The following is a 17,725-nucleotide window of genomic DNA, read 5'->3' as shown; positions in this document are numbered from 1 at the left end:
ATACGGCCGATGCTTTTATTTACGGTTTCCATGCGGTGGACCGGCGGATCAGTGGTGGAGGCTGTTCGTGTGAAACAGCGGATCCGTGCTTTTGTTCTAAAGTGTTGGACACGCGTCGCCATCCATCTCGCCTTGCACGTTTCCCCCGTCGTTGGCGCCCTGCACCAATCTCTGTACACCATCTGCCACAGCAATCACCACCTCACTCACCCGTTTGTGGAGAAGCTATGTCCTCGCACAACACCTACAAGGGCCTTTTACTTGATTACGTGGCCTTATAATGAACGTTAAGATAAGGCTCTTATCAGTGAATCGCACTGCGTATCATACGTGCGTGAAGATACGTCGTGCGTTTGTCATATATTACCTGTGCGTTATATCTATACATTACTTCAATGCTTACTTATTCCTTTTATTTTCCTTTTAGCCCTCCGGTTAATTCGTTGAGGCAGAAGAGAAGGAAGACGAGAGGGTTGCCGATGGAGTTGTGAGAGCCTATAGTGCGTTGGCGATTAGGGCTCGTGCTGCGGGCCCAATACAAACTTCGACGGGCGGAGGAAATGGCCGCATTGGAAGCTCTGGATGCGCTCTTGGCCGCGGTGAGCAGAGCTTGCTGCAGCCCCCTCGCCATCTTCATCCAGATCCAGGTAGGCGCATTTAGTCGGTTTTGGATGGGATTTCCTTTCTTTGTCCTCCGTTTCTCTGCCTCCGGATCTGGAGAACATATGTACCCTCAATCATATTCCACCCCCCCGTGTCCTTTTACTTGGTACTTCTTTATCCTTTAATGCCGATTAATGGAGTTGCGGCTATGATGAGGAAACTGTCTCTTATTTTCTTAATCCTCTTTTCTATTCTTTTTTCTTGTGTTCATATTCCGGTTTTGCTTGGGGACTTGAATTGATTCGGCGTCCATTGTTCACTGTTGTGCTCTATTGGATGTCGATGGTTAACTTGTCGGCAGATCTGGGTATCTGAAGTCAGATTGATTGTCCAGAATGAGACTCTTCTTTTGAATTGACAGGAAGTTTGTGCGGATTCTTTTTGAGAAAGATACGTCCCGGGGATGTTTCCTCTAACATAAATCGTTATTGGTCTTATGGTGTGACCACGGAATCCTCAAAGGATGCGTTGAAAACACTCCTACAGCTAAGTTATTGAGAACACTGTATAATTGTGCAGAGCTCATTCAAAAGGATTGGCAAAGGTGGAAAAGGAGTGTTCCTCACAATCTTAATTGGTCTTAATGGTGTGACCATGGAATCTTCAAAGGATGCGTTGAAAACACTTACTCCTAAGTTATGGATGTATCATTGTGAAGAGATCATTCAAATGGATTGGTAAAGGTGGAAGGAGTGTTCCTCACCCAGTTGCATTGGTAACTAGGAGAGGAGCTGTGTTTGACCAATAGGCAGTGGCGTTGCATGGTGCATTCATTTATTCATGGAAGACAAGTAGATTGAGCTAGGGAGACAAGGGACACAATTAAAAGGAATTGTAAGGAAAAAAATAAGTGATTATTTGTGCGTCTTTCTCAATTCTGCCACCTTTTCTGCTTCTCGTTGCTCAAGTTGGAAGAAACCAATCAACCTCTTGAAGTTAGTGTATGTAGAAGATGAACCTCGGTTGAATCTTTGGGCTGCAAATTTAATCTGCACGAGGGGCAGAACAAGCTTTAGGATAGCTTCGGCGCCTCTGGGTTCTATTTTCTAAAATTTTCTCTATATTTTTTAAGACCTAATTTGTTAGTTATTTTATCAAAAACCAGATTATTTTATATTGTAGTTCTAACGTGATCTTGCTTGATAGACCTATCAGACAAGATATAATGGATGGTAAACAAATCGTCTGAAGTACTCCATCCCAAGATATATATCCCAAGCTAATCCATTTTTTATATAATTGGGATAACCTTCTTCATTTGAATTGGCCAATAATTAGCCTATTTCAGTATATTCCAGCATCTGGCAGCCAATCAATGGTTGCCAGTCCTTTTGTTCAGCCCTTACATGGACTTGTCCAGCTGAGTCCAGCTCGCATGATCCAGCATGGATGAGTCGTTGTTAATACTTCACTCCTATTTGTAGGAGAAAAAGAAGTATCCAGCTCTAACAGGATAAATTCGGTTCATTTCTAGTTGAAATAGGAGTTGAGAAAGAGGCTTTCATCAACCTCTTAGTTGAGCTATGAGAGGGCTGACAAAGGCTCTTCACCCAGCCTTTTGGGGATTTAGATGAGGTTTTTACCCCTGCTCTTCAGTAATTTCTGGATGGATTTTTATCACTAAATATTTTGCATTGTATTCAGAGTCAAATTTTGGTCCGGTCGATATTTAAGAATAATATGGGTCGGGAAAGTTATTAAGCTATTAGAAGTTATGTTTGGAGAACTAAAGGTCTCTTTAGGTATGATGTATTGGGATTCAAAAGAGAACCTTTTTTTGTCACAAGTCTTCCTAAAAGCCCTAGGAACATATGAGTTTTAAGTTGTCTTTATTTATTGCTTCGGTTATAAATAAATATTAGAACAGCTTTAGGGATCTTATCTCCCTTGATATGTAGTCATCCTTGTTAGAAAGGGCATCTTTCAATTTCCTGTCACTATTTTCTTGTGTTGCTACCTTTATCCTGGCTCTTTCTATTATCATATGGTTTTACTTTTACATTAGTTCCATGTTCTCTTTATTTCATGTGGGCTTCTTATAGATGATCTGTTAAAGAAACAGCAACTAAGAACTCTTTTTTTGTGTCTATAGGGTTGTGTAATCTGTTTAACCCTTGCTCTTGGATGGGCCTGTGCTGCCTATATCAGGTAATTTTTTCTTCAACAATAGCAAGATAACTATAGATACTTGCTATGCAATTTTTTGCTATGTGACAAATAGAAGCACGTGTTATGCAGTTTCTTTCTATTCTCAGGAATAAAGTTATCCGGCGCATGAAGCTTAATATTGTGAATGGCAATAGTTTTGCATTCATCTGTGAAGATGTTAATGATCTCGAGCACTCTGCTCAGGTGAACTTGCCAAGAGTGTCGGTTATCATGCCTCTGAAAGGCTTTGGAGAACACAACTTGCAAAATTGGAGAAGTCAAGTGAGTTATATAGTATTTCAAAAAAAGAAGTGTTGATAGAAATGTAAATGTACATGAATTTAAGGAAATATAGGTCCTTCAACTTATCTGTGGCATTCATATTTTGCAGCTCATTTGTATCTGGAGATGGTTTCCTTTCACATCAGTTAAATCTCACTCAACTAAAGTACTATTGACAAATTCTATGAATGCAGATCACTTCACTCTATGGAGGACCTCTCGAGTTTCTTTTTATAGTTGAAAGTACTGATGATCCAGCTTACCGTGCTGTGTCTTTGCTCATTTCAGATTTTCAGGTAGATATGCTTCCCTGCATGTATTGCTTCTTACAGCTAAGACAGTTCCCTGGATATGTGTCCCTGTATATTGTGCTTCTTATGGCTAAGGACAGTTCCTTTGTTGATTAATTTTCAATTTACCTTTCGCGGGCATTTTCTTTGGGATACTAAGAGTTGTTTTAACTTTTGAAAATTTGAGGGTCTTAGCATTTAGGATAACTAAAGTTTCTTTGGGTGGGATAATAAGCAATTTAAGTGGTTTTGTTCAAATTTGTTATGCTTCATAGGTGGTAATACTGGAGTAGGGAACATTTACAATGCTGCATATACATGATTATGTTTGGATGTAGTCCGTCCTGGTCAACCTCGTACTTAATCTTCTTTTATCATCCATTCACTTGCAATTCTCCAATTCTTAGATGCCATAGGAGTGTCTTATATAAAATAGAGATATACTGCCCGTTCATATGATCTTTCTTTACAATTATCAGATTTACATTTTTTGGTGGATATTGACATCTGCAGGACTTAATATCCGAAAAAGCATGTCATAGTGATTGGTTAAAAGCTCAGTAAAGTTTCATTTATATGGTTTTTGTATCTATTTTTGACTGTTTGTCTAAATGTCTATTCATCCTTTTGAAATTCCTGACCAAAAGTCATGCATGCATAATTTACAGGACAACATTGATGCAAAGGTTATTGTAGCTGGTTTGTCAACAACATGCAGTCAGAAGATTCATAATCAGTTAGTATGTAAAGTGATTCTATTATTTTGGCGAGAGACTACTGCTTTTAAGCTTCCTTTTGTCTGTGCTTTTGACTTTTTATACTTTTCCTTGCTATAAATATTAAAAGAAATATAAGGTTCAATATTTTCTTAGCAAGATTGATATACTAGCCTTAGATTAAGTTTTGGACATGTACATTTCATACGATTATACTGAACTATCGAATGCGATAGAATAGGAATCTGAAAAAACCTCTCCCTTTGTTAAGATTATGCCAGTTCTTTCCCTACATCATTTTTTACTTCCATAAACCAAAACATTTATACTGTCACAGCTTTGTAAGTTACAGTTTTATTAATATAATTTATAGCATTTCGGAAGTATTATGTTATCTCTGACTGATTAATGTCTTGCATATTCTGGTATATACTATGTTAAAAGTTTTTTTTTCTGTTCTTTCTGTAGAAACCAAGATATTCCATTTTATTTCTTGATCATAGCAAGTTATTGTTTTAGATTCATCCTTCATTATTTAACAAGGGTAGGGCTGCACCGTGTGAGAATCTTTGTTACAAATACACGAGCACTTACCATAGAGCATGCAGTTTGGAATGTTAGTTTGGTGGACAATTAAAAACATGTTTATTAGATAACTACTTCTGTAGTTATAATTTGATCTCAAGTCTATTAGAAACTACTTGCTGAAAGAAAACTGTTATAATTATTTAATGGAAAGTCAGAGAGGTGAAGCTCTGGAATCAAGTTCTTTATCAAAATTTCTTCAGGACAAGCTATTTGATTTGTCTGAAGTTCAAACCCAGATAAACTATTATAATCTATTAGTGTCTTAGTAAGGTATGTCATTCTGGGATGGTTGAATTGAAGATACATATTTGACTTAATGCATCTCAGCAGCACTTTCTTTGATAAACTGAATTGGGCAAGTAAAATCATGTTATGTATAACGACAGGGGTTAGAGGCAATAAAGGACATATACTGGTTTTTTTAAAGATTAATAGAAAGAGAAAAATAAAGCTTCTTTTGTTGTGTCCAATTGTCTCATGACATATTTTTGCCTTTAATATGAACATTTTTCCCTACTAGAAAACCTGTAATATTTCCTTCTGGAAGTTTTTGAACATCTGATAAGTTCCACAGTGATACTCACATTTACGTATTATTGCTACTTACATATATTTATTTTAATCTCGTCTTATCATTTTTGAGTGAGGTCCACTGCATAATTCATGTTGGTTTGAAACTCTGTACCAAGTTGAGTTGGTAAACATTATCTATCATGCTTCCATTAGAACCTCCATAATCTTGAATTATGTTTTCCATCTCCTTGGTTTTGAGTCTTTCCTTGGAATGATTGATTAGCCACATAAAGCCTAAAATATGGACATATGGGTTAAGCACAGTTTTATGTGCTGCTAACACAACCACAACAAAGACAACAACAACAAGCGATAATGTTTTGATTATTTAAGGTCCACATGAATATTTTCTTATCACTGAGATTTATAAAAAAATATATTCTTAGTTAAATTAAGAGTATTTAAATCGTTATCTATGGTGTCTAGTAAAACTTTATTTAGGTCTCCCTCTACCTCTTATTATATCGTTAATATTAATTGGCTGATTTCTTCTAACCAAAACATCTGTAGGTATCCTTGGTATATGAAAATATCATTTTAAATGATTTTTCTTTGCTATGCCTAATTGTTCATTTCTTTTCCTATCTTTCCTATTACCTCCATACATTACCTCAATATTCTCATCTACGTGATACAACTTTTTTATTTATGTTGTTTCTTAATCATCTACACTCATATTCAAAAAATATATATTTAGTAACATTGTGTGTCAAGCAATGGTTTAAAGAGGTGCCCGGGTGCTTGCCTAGGTGCTCGGGTGAGGCGAGGCGAGGCTTGAGCACCTCAAGGCTTGCTTAGGCGGCACGTTTCACTTAAGCACTGTATGGGTGCTTGTAAACCCAAGCGCCAAGCGCCTTAGACAAGCACTCGGTTGAAGCAAAGCAACCGAACCAGACTTGATAGTCTGTTTCGATTGAACTAACTAAGCTAAATAGCTGATGCATGTCGCTTGGGCACTCACGAACCCAAGCGTCGAGCGCTCGGTCGAAGCAAATCAATCGAACCAGAATTGATAGTCTGGTTCGGTTGAACAGTATCTTATTTGGTCCAATTGAACCAACTAAGCTAAATAGCTTTACTAAAGCTATGCAACCCTCCCCCCACGCGACCCCGACCCATAAACCAACCCTACTATATGTGCGGTCGCTGCCTCTGCTGTTAACGCACAGGTTCAACGCTTCCTTTATCGCCAACGAACACATCCGAAGGTCTAGCTTTCGTGCGCAATTCCCTTCGTCGTTTTGCTTCTGTGTGCAGCTCCTTCTACCATCGAGGGAGAGGACCGTAACTTCCTTCGCCACCAATGGACACATCTGAAGTTTCCTCTGCACACAACATCATAGCCCGCAACTTTCTCCACCAAAATGGACCACCTCGTCAAGCGGTTGCGTCTCACACACGGTCACCTTGCTGCAAATTGTCGCCATTGCTCTAATCATGTCTGACATACACAGCAGGATACATCATGCGACCTTGTTTCACACCATCACCGCACACAAATGTCTACCGGGTACTTCTCTTCTCTTCCTCTTCCTCTTCCTCTTCCATCTCCTCTTCTTCCTTCCTCTTCCTTCATTGCCCCTTCCTCTTCTCCTTGTATGTACTGGTGTACTAACACACAAAACATCAGTACTAACCACTATGTACTGATCCAACAAGATCACCGAAATGGATTCGGTACCTAAAATGCCGATCCTTGGATTTACCATATGTAACCTTTTAAAATATATGTTTCACATAAATGTGGAAAGCTCACATTTGAGGTCTTGTATGCTGCTAGGATTGAAAGAATATACAGACTCCGGCACTATGGTTCCTGTGCCTTTTGATTCAAGAAACTATTGGATTATAAGGATCCTCCATCCATGATTCATTATGTATGCATCGCATAAACTTCCAAGTTCCAACTTAAAATATTGTCCTAAGTTTCGATCTCTTCTGAATTGGTCTTTTGGACCTTGGATCGAGAACCTTCTTGTAGATTTGGAAATAATTTTTTGACTGCAATATATTTCTCCAGAGTTATTATGAAAAAAATGCATTATGAGTAATTTTTCCCTCTCTAGCCTCTTTATCAAAATAAAGTTTGACACCGTCCTTGTTTCATGAAAATTTTTTTGAAGTGGCCTCATTTTGGATGATGTGGAAACCATCTCTTCAGCTGCTATCATCAATTGCAGTTTATGGAAAAATCACAATTTACAATAGTGATTTTAGGAAAATAGCCGCTACTTCAATAGCGGTTCTAAACCGCCATTGCTATTGATGCAGTTATCGCCTCCTTAACTTTCGCGTGGCTAAAAGGAGTATAGTCTCAGATATTTTTAACAAAGGGCTGCTCTTAGTTTTTATCTAAAATAAGACTAGTCAATAAAAAAAATCCATTTTGACGTAGTAAAGCCATGATTTTTAAACTTCACAGATGCTAGTCAATAAAAAAAATCCATTTTGAGGTAGTAAAGCCATGATTTTTAAACTTCACATATTTTTCTGCTGTCCTCCATCAATGAGTTTCTTTGTTCCTAAAATGACAAATGAAAAGTGACTTTTAAGCATCATGCAATCTTATTGCAGGTTGGTGTGGAAAGAATGCATAAAGAGAGCAAGTACGTGTTGTTCCTGGATGATGATGTTAGGCTCCATCCTGGATCAATAGGAGCCCTTACATCAGAAATGGAGAAAAATCCTGAGGTACTAAATTTGTTGCAATCGACACATCACTGTTATAAACCTATAACTCTTTGTCAGCTTATAGCTTTTTTTTATTTCTTTTCCATGTACAAATTGAATTATATTTTTCTTTTGTGCAGATTTTCATTCAAACGGGTTATCCTCTTGATTTGCCCTCAGGAAACTTAGGAAGCTACTGCATATATGAATATCACATGGTATGAGTATATCCGAAATTTCATTTTCTGTTATTTTTCTTTTTTTTTTGTAAGTTCTATACTTTTAACAAGGTCATGAGATTAAAATGGATTACTAGATACCATGCTGTGCATATTGCCTGCATGTTTCACTATGGAAACTTATTTTCACTAGGTATGAGAGGCTTCCCCATGCATAAGATGCTGTAGGGCTGCTGGAAGAATCTTCTTTGTAGTCTGTGTTGGCAGAGATGATACTATCTCCTTTTTCTTTAATTTTTTCATTCCAAGCACAAGACAATATGAATGTTACAAAAAAAATTGTTTAGTTTATTCAACTCCTTTTTTGATCAACCTATTTCCATCATATCATACACAAGTCCATGCTAGTCATCAAGTGGCATGGGGTTGTCCTATGTAAGTAAAGACCTTGTTAATATTGACTGGCTAAGGAATAACTGAGTTTTGCATTACAATGAGTTTTATGTTGTTCTAATTGATGACTAGAGAGAATAATTCAAGACAGCTGGAATATGTCCAAGGAGGCCATATAATTTATTTATAACAAAATTTGAGTTAATTTTGTTTAGAGGTTTTGGCCGAGGGAGAGGCAGACAAATCATGGTATGATCTTAAAAATAGTGCAAAGTAATGTGACTAGAAGTAGATGTTATTCTTAATAATACAGGACATGATCCATATAGTCCTATAAGGAATGAAGACTTTGGTAATGAAATGCAATTTTGAAAATTTTAGAAGCATGAAAGGTAGATCAATGAGGAAGAGGCATGACATAACTCTCTCAGATAATTTTTCTCAACTCTATAAACTGACTTGGTAATAGCTACATACTCATACCTATATTTATAGACAAAATTCATCTATATTGCCTACGTAACTTTACGATCGGCATTAAAATGAAAAACTTTATCTAAGACTTCCTTATTCCTAATCGTGGCTGCCGACTCCTATTTTTAATAGCTAATTATAGTTATACATTAGCTGGTAAGTTAAAGTTACCGACTTAGATAAGTCATTTCACACAAAAATTAAATTAAACATTCTTATTCTGCTCTCTCTCTCTCTCTCTCTCTCTCTCTCTCAATTTCTCTCTCTGTCCCCTTCTCTTACTGTTGATGAGGCATCGGTTAACCCCTGTGACTATTAAGATTCTTGTTTAACAATTTTTTGGGACATTCAAAACTTTAATGATGGTAACTTAATCAACTGATCTATAACCTTTCAACTGAAGAGACCATAGAATACAAATAATATCACTCAAGGAACACACCTGTCAAGTGTCTCTTCATGGTCCTTTCTGAAAAGGAAAATTTTCCCTCAGAATCTAATTGAATTTGTGATATTGACATATAGGCACATAGCACGGGTGATGCTTGTCCGTCATGAATTAAAATTCAAGAAAAACTTCTTCAAGCAGTTTATCCATTACTTGTCTGAAAAATGCATTTTCCAGAGTCTCACATGCTTTACAAACTATCATCTTGTTCTAGAATTTCACGAAATTTGTGTCATGAGGTTGAGCAGAATTATTAGTGTCACCCAAATTTTTAGCTGCGTATCAAGACATCTTGATTCATGCTATTGTTTGTTTGCCTCACCTACTACTGCAAGCCTCCCTTAGTGTTGTGAGTCTTGTGACAACATAATGCCCATGCTTGGGATATGTAACGATAATGTTTATTACTTTCAAAGCATTCCATCATCAGACTTTGGTTAACCAAAATCACACTTGAAATTATATTATCTTAATTCACCACCATAGATTATACTAGTTTCAATCCATTGAAAGATCACCATAAATCAATTTTAGAATTCATTATATTTGAAAAATTCCAATGAAAAAGCTTGTTGGTTATGGCTTTCTTAGACTACAAACTTGTGGAAATCCTTCTCTTTTTAACTTTCAGTATCCCATTTGTTTCTTCTGAAGGAAGTTGAAAGTGCAATGCTATTTCCCAATATATATGTTGCAAGGACAGGTTTAGAATTTTAAGAAGATCATGTTCATATTCTATACAATAGTTTGGAAGGTTTCTGGCAGATTTGATGAGCATAACTTTCAAATGAAAGTATCTGTTCCTCAATTGACCTTTATATTATGTCAGCCCCTCTTTTTGCTGCTATGTTCAGGAAAAGAGATGAAACTTTAAGTTGATTCTCATATGATCTTAAATCTACATATCTAATCACCGCCTACATTTTTGATGAATGATTTGTATTTTGTGGTTACAACCAATGATTATCCACAAAACATATCAACATTGAAGTATCCTTTTAACTATGTTTATCCTGTTTTTAACTTCAATAATAGAAATCAGTACTCTACGATTTTGCAGAATTTGTTTTCTCACTTCACATTATATTGTTTCTCTATTTCTGTAGCCTTGCTCCATGGGATTTGCAACCGGAGGAAGGACTGTCTTTCTGTGGGGAGGCTGCATGATGGTAAAATTGGCATCTTATCTCTTTGTTATAGCTACATGGGATTAACTAAACTTTGATATGCAACTCTTATGTATTGGCATTATTCTAGATGCATGCTGAAGACTTTAGGAAAGACTTATATGGAGTTGTGAGTGGGCTTCAAGATGGTGGATACTCGGATGACATGACCCTGGCAGCCATTGCTGGTAATCATTCATAGAGTTTTCTAATTAAAATTTTAGTGTCAAACTCCTCTGACTCTGCAAATGAAGTTATCGCGAGACTATTTTACTTAGTATTTACTTACTGAACTTGTGCTGCATAGTTATTATAATTTTGTATTGCATAAGTGAAGCCTATTGGCAATTTAAGTGTGTTGGTTTCAGCAAAGGTCTACATTTTAATTCTCTGTTGATAAAAAATCTAAAATGTCTGCCAATAGGATGCTTGAAGCATATTATATTTACCTACTGAACTTGTGCTGCATAGTTATTATAATTTTGTATTGCATAAGTGAAGCCTATTGGCAATTTAATTGTGTTGATTTCAGCAAAGGTCTACATTTTAATTCTCTGATGATAAAATATCTAAGATGTCTGCCAATAGGATGCCTGAAGCATATTTTCTTCTCTTGTCATATGAAACTGATAGATAAAACAATCGTTTAATTTTTGTCATGTCCAGACTTGAGAGTTCAGAGGCAAAACAGTTGTCATGCTAATGGTTTATGTATTGTCTTATGATTGATTAATGATGCATTTGAAATCCAATGAATGTTGCTTCCGGATATTTGGGCAATCAGTACGACTAGTACATACATAAATATGTATCTATGCTCAGTGAAAAATGGCTTCATGTATATATCTATATACTCAATTGTGACAGGCTCTTCTGTAAAACTTCAATTTTCTGCATCAATGGATCTTTGTTCAAGGTTTAAAATTTCAGTCTGCCGATTCTGATTGGAAGTTTGACCAATACAGGCTCTTATGATTGACTGATACAGCCCTTGAAGCACCAATTCTGATTTCAGTCAGTACCATGTGGACCAGGAGAAAGGGGGATAGAAGAATGGAGGATGAGGCAGAGGTGGTGGAGGAGGAGGAAGAGAAGCAGAGGGAGGCAAGTGGAGAAGGAAATGGCGATCTTTATGGGCACAAGAGGCAGCAGTGATGATGCAGAGGGGTGTGGTGATGGAACAGGGGGTGACAAGGCGGTTGCAAGGAGGAAGAGGAGGGGAGAGATATGAAAGAGAGAAAAAAACGGAGAAAGAGATAGGAGAAAGGGAGAAAAAGAAAGAAAAGGAAGGCTAAAGCTGTCGAAAAGAAAAGAAAAGATAGGGATAATGATGGTAGACTTACCATCTGGTATCTCTGGTTTTAATCATCAAAACCAAATGGTATGCAGATTATGGTAATCATACCAGGTGTAACCTCCGGTTCAAACCAGATTAGGCAATTTCACCTGGTCCTCATGTCCCAGCTTGGCTGGACCCATAAATATTGGTCAGTTCGTGCTAGTCGCAGTTTTTTAATACTTGCTATTGTTCTTTCAAGGAGACAAGCTGGTTTTAGATAAAATTTAAATTCTCCAAGGATAGTTCAAGACTATCGACATGATGTAGTTAAAACTTAAAACAGCTTTTGCACATATCAATTTGGTTCCTCTTACCTAAAATCCAAGAAAATGTTCAAGATGAAAGTATCTAACCACATAGGAGAGAGCTATATCAAGTTACGCGTCAGTAAACTGTGCTAATTGGTTGATGGAGGTCAATTTGGCATTGTCATTGGATCCCTACAGCAAGATCATGTATAAGACCCAAACTATAGTATCTTGCTTGTGTATTAATTGTTTTAGGGCTTAATGCTGCCTAAGGTTGTGAACTACTTGAGCTGGAATTATCTAATTTCTAGTCTGTAGGTACTGCTGAAGCCAGAAGAACTTACAAAAGATGCTGATCTGGATTATTCTTTCATATTCAAAACATAAGATTACACCTATCTGAAGAAAAAAATATAGTTGGATTCAAGCATCATGGTGTTCTAAACATATCGTACTGGTCCAACATCTTAATTGTACACAGTATACTGTGCCATGCCAAATTACACTAGCACCACTGCTAATTTTTCAAAATTTTAGTAATATATCAAACATATCAAGCAATTCTGGTCCGAGAGAGAACTGGTAGGGGCTTGTTAGCCTAGTTTCTTGCACTTTATATATGTTTTAGGGCACAGGATATATCAAGGTCCTCCTTGTAAGTTTGATAGGGGGAAGGGCTTTAGGTCTTGTATCTATAATGAAAGGTTCGTATGCAATAATGAAAGTTGGCCTATATGTCTTGTGTATCCTTGATTTCTTGTTGAATTCAATCCTTGAATACAGGTCCGAGTCTGACTTGCATGTCCCGAACATTGCACACTAGTTTAAGATACTAAAAAATACGGAAATAATCTTCCAAAATAATAGTTATTGTAGAGGTTCCACAAAATATTAATTTAAATGGAACTAAGTGCCTAAACTAAGCAAAATCCAATATATATGGTTCTGTCAATTGACTCACCTTTCTTGACTATGCAGAATTATATGAACTTATTTTGGCAAAACCATATTTCTTATATTAGCTCATGCTCATTGGGGTCATCACTTACATTCAAGGAGTGAGGGAAAACAATGGAATTAATTTCAGCATGTTGCAACTGAATATTTCTTCCATTTGGTGGTATAGTTTTGCTAGAATTATTTCTTTGAAATGACTTTCTATATCCTAAGTTGTATCTCATTGTTAAAAGAAAAAAAATTCGAAGATAAAAAATTTTGACCTTGCGAGCCGATGTCTTTTTACATCACCTTTAGTTTCAAATAAGCATGGAACCTCTATTTTGCAGGGCAACATAAGAGGCTTATTTGGTCACCACCAGTTGCTGTCTTCCCCCACCCTCTTGCAAGGGACCTTAGCTTCTCGAGGTTTGTAAACTTCATTATTGGAATTTTTCTCATAATTGATGCACTTTTATTCACCATTTTTTGGTATCATTTTCATGTAGATACTGGAATTACCTAAGAAAGCAAACATTTGTTCTTGAATCCTACATATCGAGGGTTAACTGGCTGATGAACCGTGCCTTGTTTTCTTCACATTGCTATTTATCCTGGGGATTTGTTTGGCCATATTTTATGGCACTGATACATCTTGCAGCAGCCTTAAGAGCACCATATAGTGGTTCTAGATCTGAGGCATCTGCCTCATCTTGTGGTGAGCATGGTTTTCCTTAGTTCTTCAGATATTAGAAAATTGATTGATGGTGAATATGAAACAGGAATGCTGACAGTAGCTTTTCTTTTATATTTTGAGTTAATTAATACTCAAAGATGTATCCACTTGCAAATGTTCAGGCTTGTTGCTGGTTAGCTGCTTGCTTGTATCTACTATTATAGAACTCCTTTCAATGTGGAATTTGACTAAGGTGGAGATCCAATTATGCAATATGTTATCTCCAGAAGGGCCAACAGTTTCACTTGGTTCTTATGATTGGAGACTTGTAAGCATTTCTCTTGCAACTTAATTTCATGATTCTAGGTTTTATTGTATCTATGTGGGAATATTTAGGTAAGATATAAGCTGTACATTGTTGTGCAGGTATTTCTTGCTATGCTTGTGGATAACTTCTTGTACCCTATCTCTGCAATTCGTTCACATTTTTCACAATCGATAAATTGGTCCGGTGTCCGATACCACTTGAAGAATGGGAAAATAAGCAAGGTGAATTATGGTCTTTCTATTTTTTTTTTTTCTTATTTAGATAAAGTTAACTCCAACTGCTATTTATTTTCATCCATTATTGAGAACTTATCCAACAAAAGCCAAGAGGACACAATTTACATATTATTTGGACAATGACAAGTACTTGCATAAACATTATAACTCATGCAAATGAATACTTTTACCTGCATAAGGCACATGCTTGCTCATAAGTCGAAATTGTAGAAGTTAAATTTTTGATAAACATGCCTCCATGAGTCATCATTTTTCTAATAGATGTTCATCTACAATTGCTAAGATTCAGGACAATAATTCTTGTACCTGCATAAGGCACAAATTACATGAAAGGAAGTCGAAATTTAGAAGTTAAATATTTTTATGAACATACCAATCATGATCCAACTTTTTTCTAATTGTTGATTTTCGACACCAGCTAATAGGATGGTTTAAATTACCAGTTGGACTGGTACATCCAACTGATACTGTGGTCCAACCATGATAACTGTTAAACTCTGTACTACTTGTATAATATAATAATTATTTTTTAAGTGATACCATGTGGTATATGTTGCTAAACTACTTGGTATCTTAGTACTATATTGATCCAATTAGTTGCAAAAACTGGAATTGAAATGGTATTTAGAACCTTGGTTAATAGACTTTTTCGACACCACTGGTTGCTCAAAAAATAATTATACCAGAGGAATCATTAGGCTTCAAAATCTATTGTGAAAAGTCAAACCTGTTCATTGCTTTATTTAAGGAATAGGTGATCTCATCCAATATGGACATTACTTTGTCATCAAGAACCTAAAACTAGAATGTACAAATGTTTTGTTAAAGAAGATGCCCAGAAAAATACTTATCTATTTGGTCTTCACCTCAAGCATCGTTTTCTGGATTGTTTTTTCTCAATCCCTCTAGTAGACATTAAGGGGTGCCGATGGGGTGCTAGGTGGATGTCTTAGATTATGCTGCCTTTGTTGTTGATAGAATCAGGGTTTTGAATACCGGTCTGTATCGGCGTACCGAGCTCTGCTCGGTACGGTATGTATCGGTATATATCGTCGGGACGCTAGGGCGTACTGATGGTACACTCTAAAATCTTAAAAATACCTTCACCTATCACCCCAGGGCGTACCGATCGGTATGCCAAATAACGGTCGAAATCCTAGACGATACCGGTCAGTATGCCTCGGTACCAGTCAAAACACTGGTACTGCCCGGTAAAGGATGATCCACGTACCGGTATCCTCTCAGAACAAGTACATACCGCCCGTACCGAATAGTACACATCAAAATTGAGAACCCTGGATAGAATTATATTGAACAATTTGATTGTTGAAAGAAAACACACGGAGTATAAGATTTATATGGTATTCCTAATTTTCAATCTATTCTTAGTATATATCTACAAAAGAAAACCCAAAATGTTGTCCATGTGTTCTGATATAATGTCAGTGATGAAGTTCTTCATCTGAACAATGCCTAATATCACAGTACTTGCTCTTGATAACTGAACGCTGATCTTGGACTTGGATCCTTGGCCTCTTGCTGCAAATTACTGAACTTCTGGCAGTTTCTACCAAATCTTCTACTATAGCTCTTTTGTATGTTTGTATATAGTTTACATGTAAAAATCATTCTGCAGATAACCATAGTCATTAACAGTTGCTAATATTAACATTTTTAGTTCCCATGCATGAAATTCTTACCATGTGGAATCTGGCAAGTTACATGTACATAACCTTACCCCTCAAGTGGACAGACTATTATTAATGTATTTGCTTCAAGATTATTGGCATTAGCAACCAACCATTGCCATGCGGGTTTTTTTCTTTATGAAACGTAAAAATGCGGATCACTTGTTGAAGTCCTCTTTTTTCTTAGGCTAAATATGGATTTCTTTTCTTCCCATTTCAAATTTCATTTTTAGTTTGGTTTTTAAGTTTTTTTTTTTAAATGTGTTTTATTTTATAATGGTTTAAATCTAACGAATACAAATTATGTGATAATGGGAAAGAGGTTGTGAGATTTTAAGATTTATAGCAACATCGGATCCTGTGACTCAAATGATCACAGGATTCCATTACTTATGCCACTGTCCATATCTTCAAATGATCACATGTATCTTCCATATCTTCAAATGATCACATGTAGGAGCAGAAAAGCATAAAGGAAAAATCATGCATTGAGATGCTGTTAATAAATGTGGTACTATCAGTTACGAAGTAGTTTGATTTCCATTATCAAATGAATCTGCAGCCACCACTGGCTCTTACCACTGCATTTATACTTAATAAGCTCGTTATGTTTTCTAATTGCTATGGTAAAACAAATTGAAATAGGAAGTTACTGATCATTGCATTAAAACATTTCATTTACCTCTGGAAACACATTTTCCTCCGTATCAAAAGAACTTGCAGATGCTTTTCTTTCTTTGTTTTCAGATTCCGTTGTTTTCACTTGCCTTCTCACTCAACGTTGCTCTGATATAGATAGTAATTGGCAAACACGAAAATAATTGTTCTTTTGTCAACTATATATTGCAGATTGAAAGATCCATGGGAAATGGTCCAACCTACTCTGATCTTGCATGGAAGCATCTCTATGGAAAAAAGCAGTTCACTCCTAAATCTTCATTTCTCAGCTCTTTGTCAAGAAGTATTGTTCATTGGCGCCAACCAAAGAAGTACGATATCTAGTTAGATCAATATGCTGCAAAATAGACTCCAGTTCTTCCTTTTCATGCAACTGCATTGTATTTATTTTCCTTTCTTCATCCTCTTTAGGCTTTTAAGATCTGATTTAACCTATTGACTCTTATGGTGTCTGGTCATGCTCACCATGGAGAGTTTGTAATGTTTGCTGCATGTATTATTTATAGGAACATTCATTTAAGACGAAATTGTATGATCTTTTCCCTCTTTTATTTCATCTTATTGACTAATCATCTCATCTGTACTTGTCAGTCGCATGTTTAGTCCATAAATTTGGATTGGTGAACAACTTCACTTCATGGACTTTTTGCCGGTGTTTGTTGTTCACCATAACAAGGACTAGATTGCATAATTCGTCGGGCAAAACCAATACAATTTGACTTCAATGGATCAACACAACATTGATTATCAAAAGGATCTCTGATAATCGATGTATTGAATTTTAGTTCCAGTTTGAGTTTTTCTTTTGAGATGTAGTAATGTATTGGATTATGCATAAGGAGTCATGAAACGTTTTGTTTTATGTTTTTGTGAATTGGATCAATTCCTCCAATTAAATAAGTATGAATAAAGGATCTATTGTTGAAGATACAAAAATATATTTTCAATTGTAATTAGATTTTGGATTTTGGTATTGTAAAAGGTATTTTGAAGCCAAAATAGCTTT

At 36.2% G+C, this 17,725-nt stretch overlaps 1 protein-coding gene across 1 annotated transcript; it reads left to right on the top strand.

Moving 5' to 3' along the window:
• The first annotated feature begins 415 nt into the window (after window positions 1–415).
• Window positions 416–17,291, top strand: LOC135680508 (uncharacterized). Its single transcript, XM_065194472.1, has 14 exons — window positions 416–647; window positions 2,756–2,811; window positions 2,919–3,093; window positions 3,288–3,389; window positions 4,052–4,123; window positions 7,835–7,951; window positions 8,071–8,148; window positions 10,531–10,593; window positions 10,682–10,778; window positions 13,464–13,542; window positions 13,623–13,831; window positions 13,972–14,117; window positions 14,216–14,338; window positions 16,891–17,291. Exons 1-14 carry the CDS (start codon window positions 561–563, stop codon window positions 17,041–17,043), a joined length of 1,557 nt encoding a protein of 518 aa, XP_065050544.1. The 5' UTR covers window positions 416–560; the 3' UTR covers window positions 17,044–17,291.
• The last annotated feature ends 434 nt before the right edge of the window (window positions 17,292–17,725 follow it).

The sequence above is a fragment of the Musa acuminata genome, chromosome BXJ1-8 (genome assembly GCF_036884655.1).
Source record: "Musa acuminata AAA Group cultivar baxijiao chromosome BXJ1-8, Cavendish_Baxijiao_AAA, whole genome shotgun sequence".
NCBI classification, from domain to species: Eukaryota; Viridiplantae; Streptophyta; class Magnoliopsida; order Zingiberales; family Musaceae; genus Musa; species Musa acuminata.
Note: the sequence above shows the minus strand (reverse complement) of the source record. Positions and strands in the feature narration are given on the sequence as shown.

Excerpts from the sequence above, each read along its gene's own strand:
- LOC135680508 (XM_065194472.1), top strand. The coding sequence starts at position 561 with ATGGCCGCATTGGAAGCTCTGGATGCGCTCTTGGCCGCGGTGAGCAGA. Across the intron at positions 2,812-2,918 it reads GCCTGTGCTGCCTATATCAG|GAATAAAGTTATCCGGCGCA; the intron begins GTAATTTTTTCT and ends TTCTATTCTCAG. Across the intron at positions 8,149-10,530 it reads GCATATATGAATATCACATG|CCTTGCTCCATGGGATTTGC; the intron begins GTATGAGTATAT and ends CTATTTCTGTAG.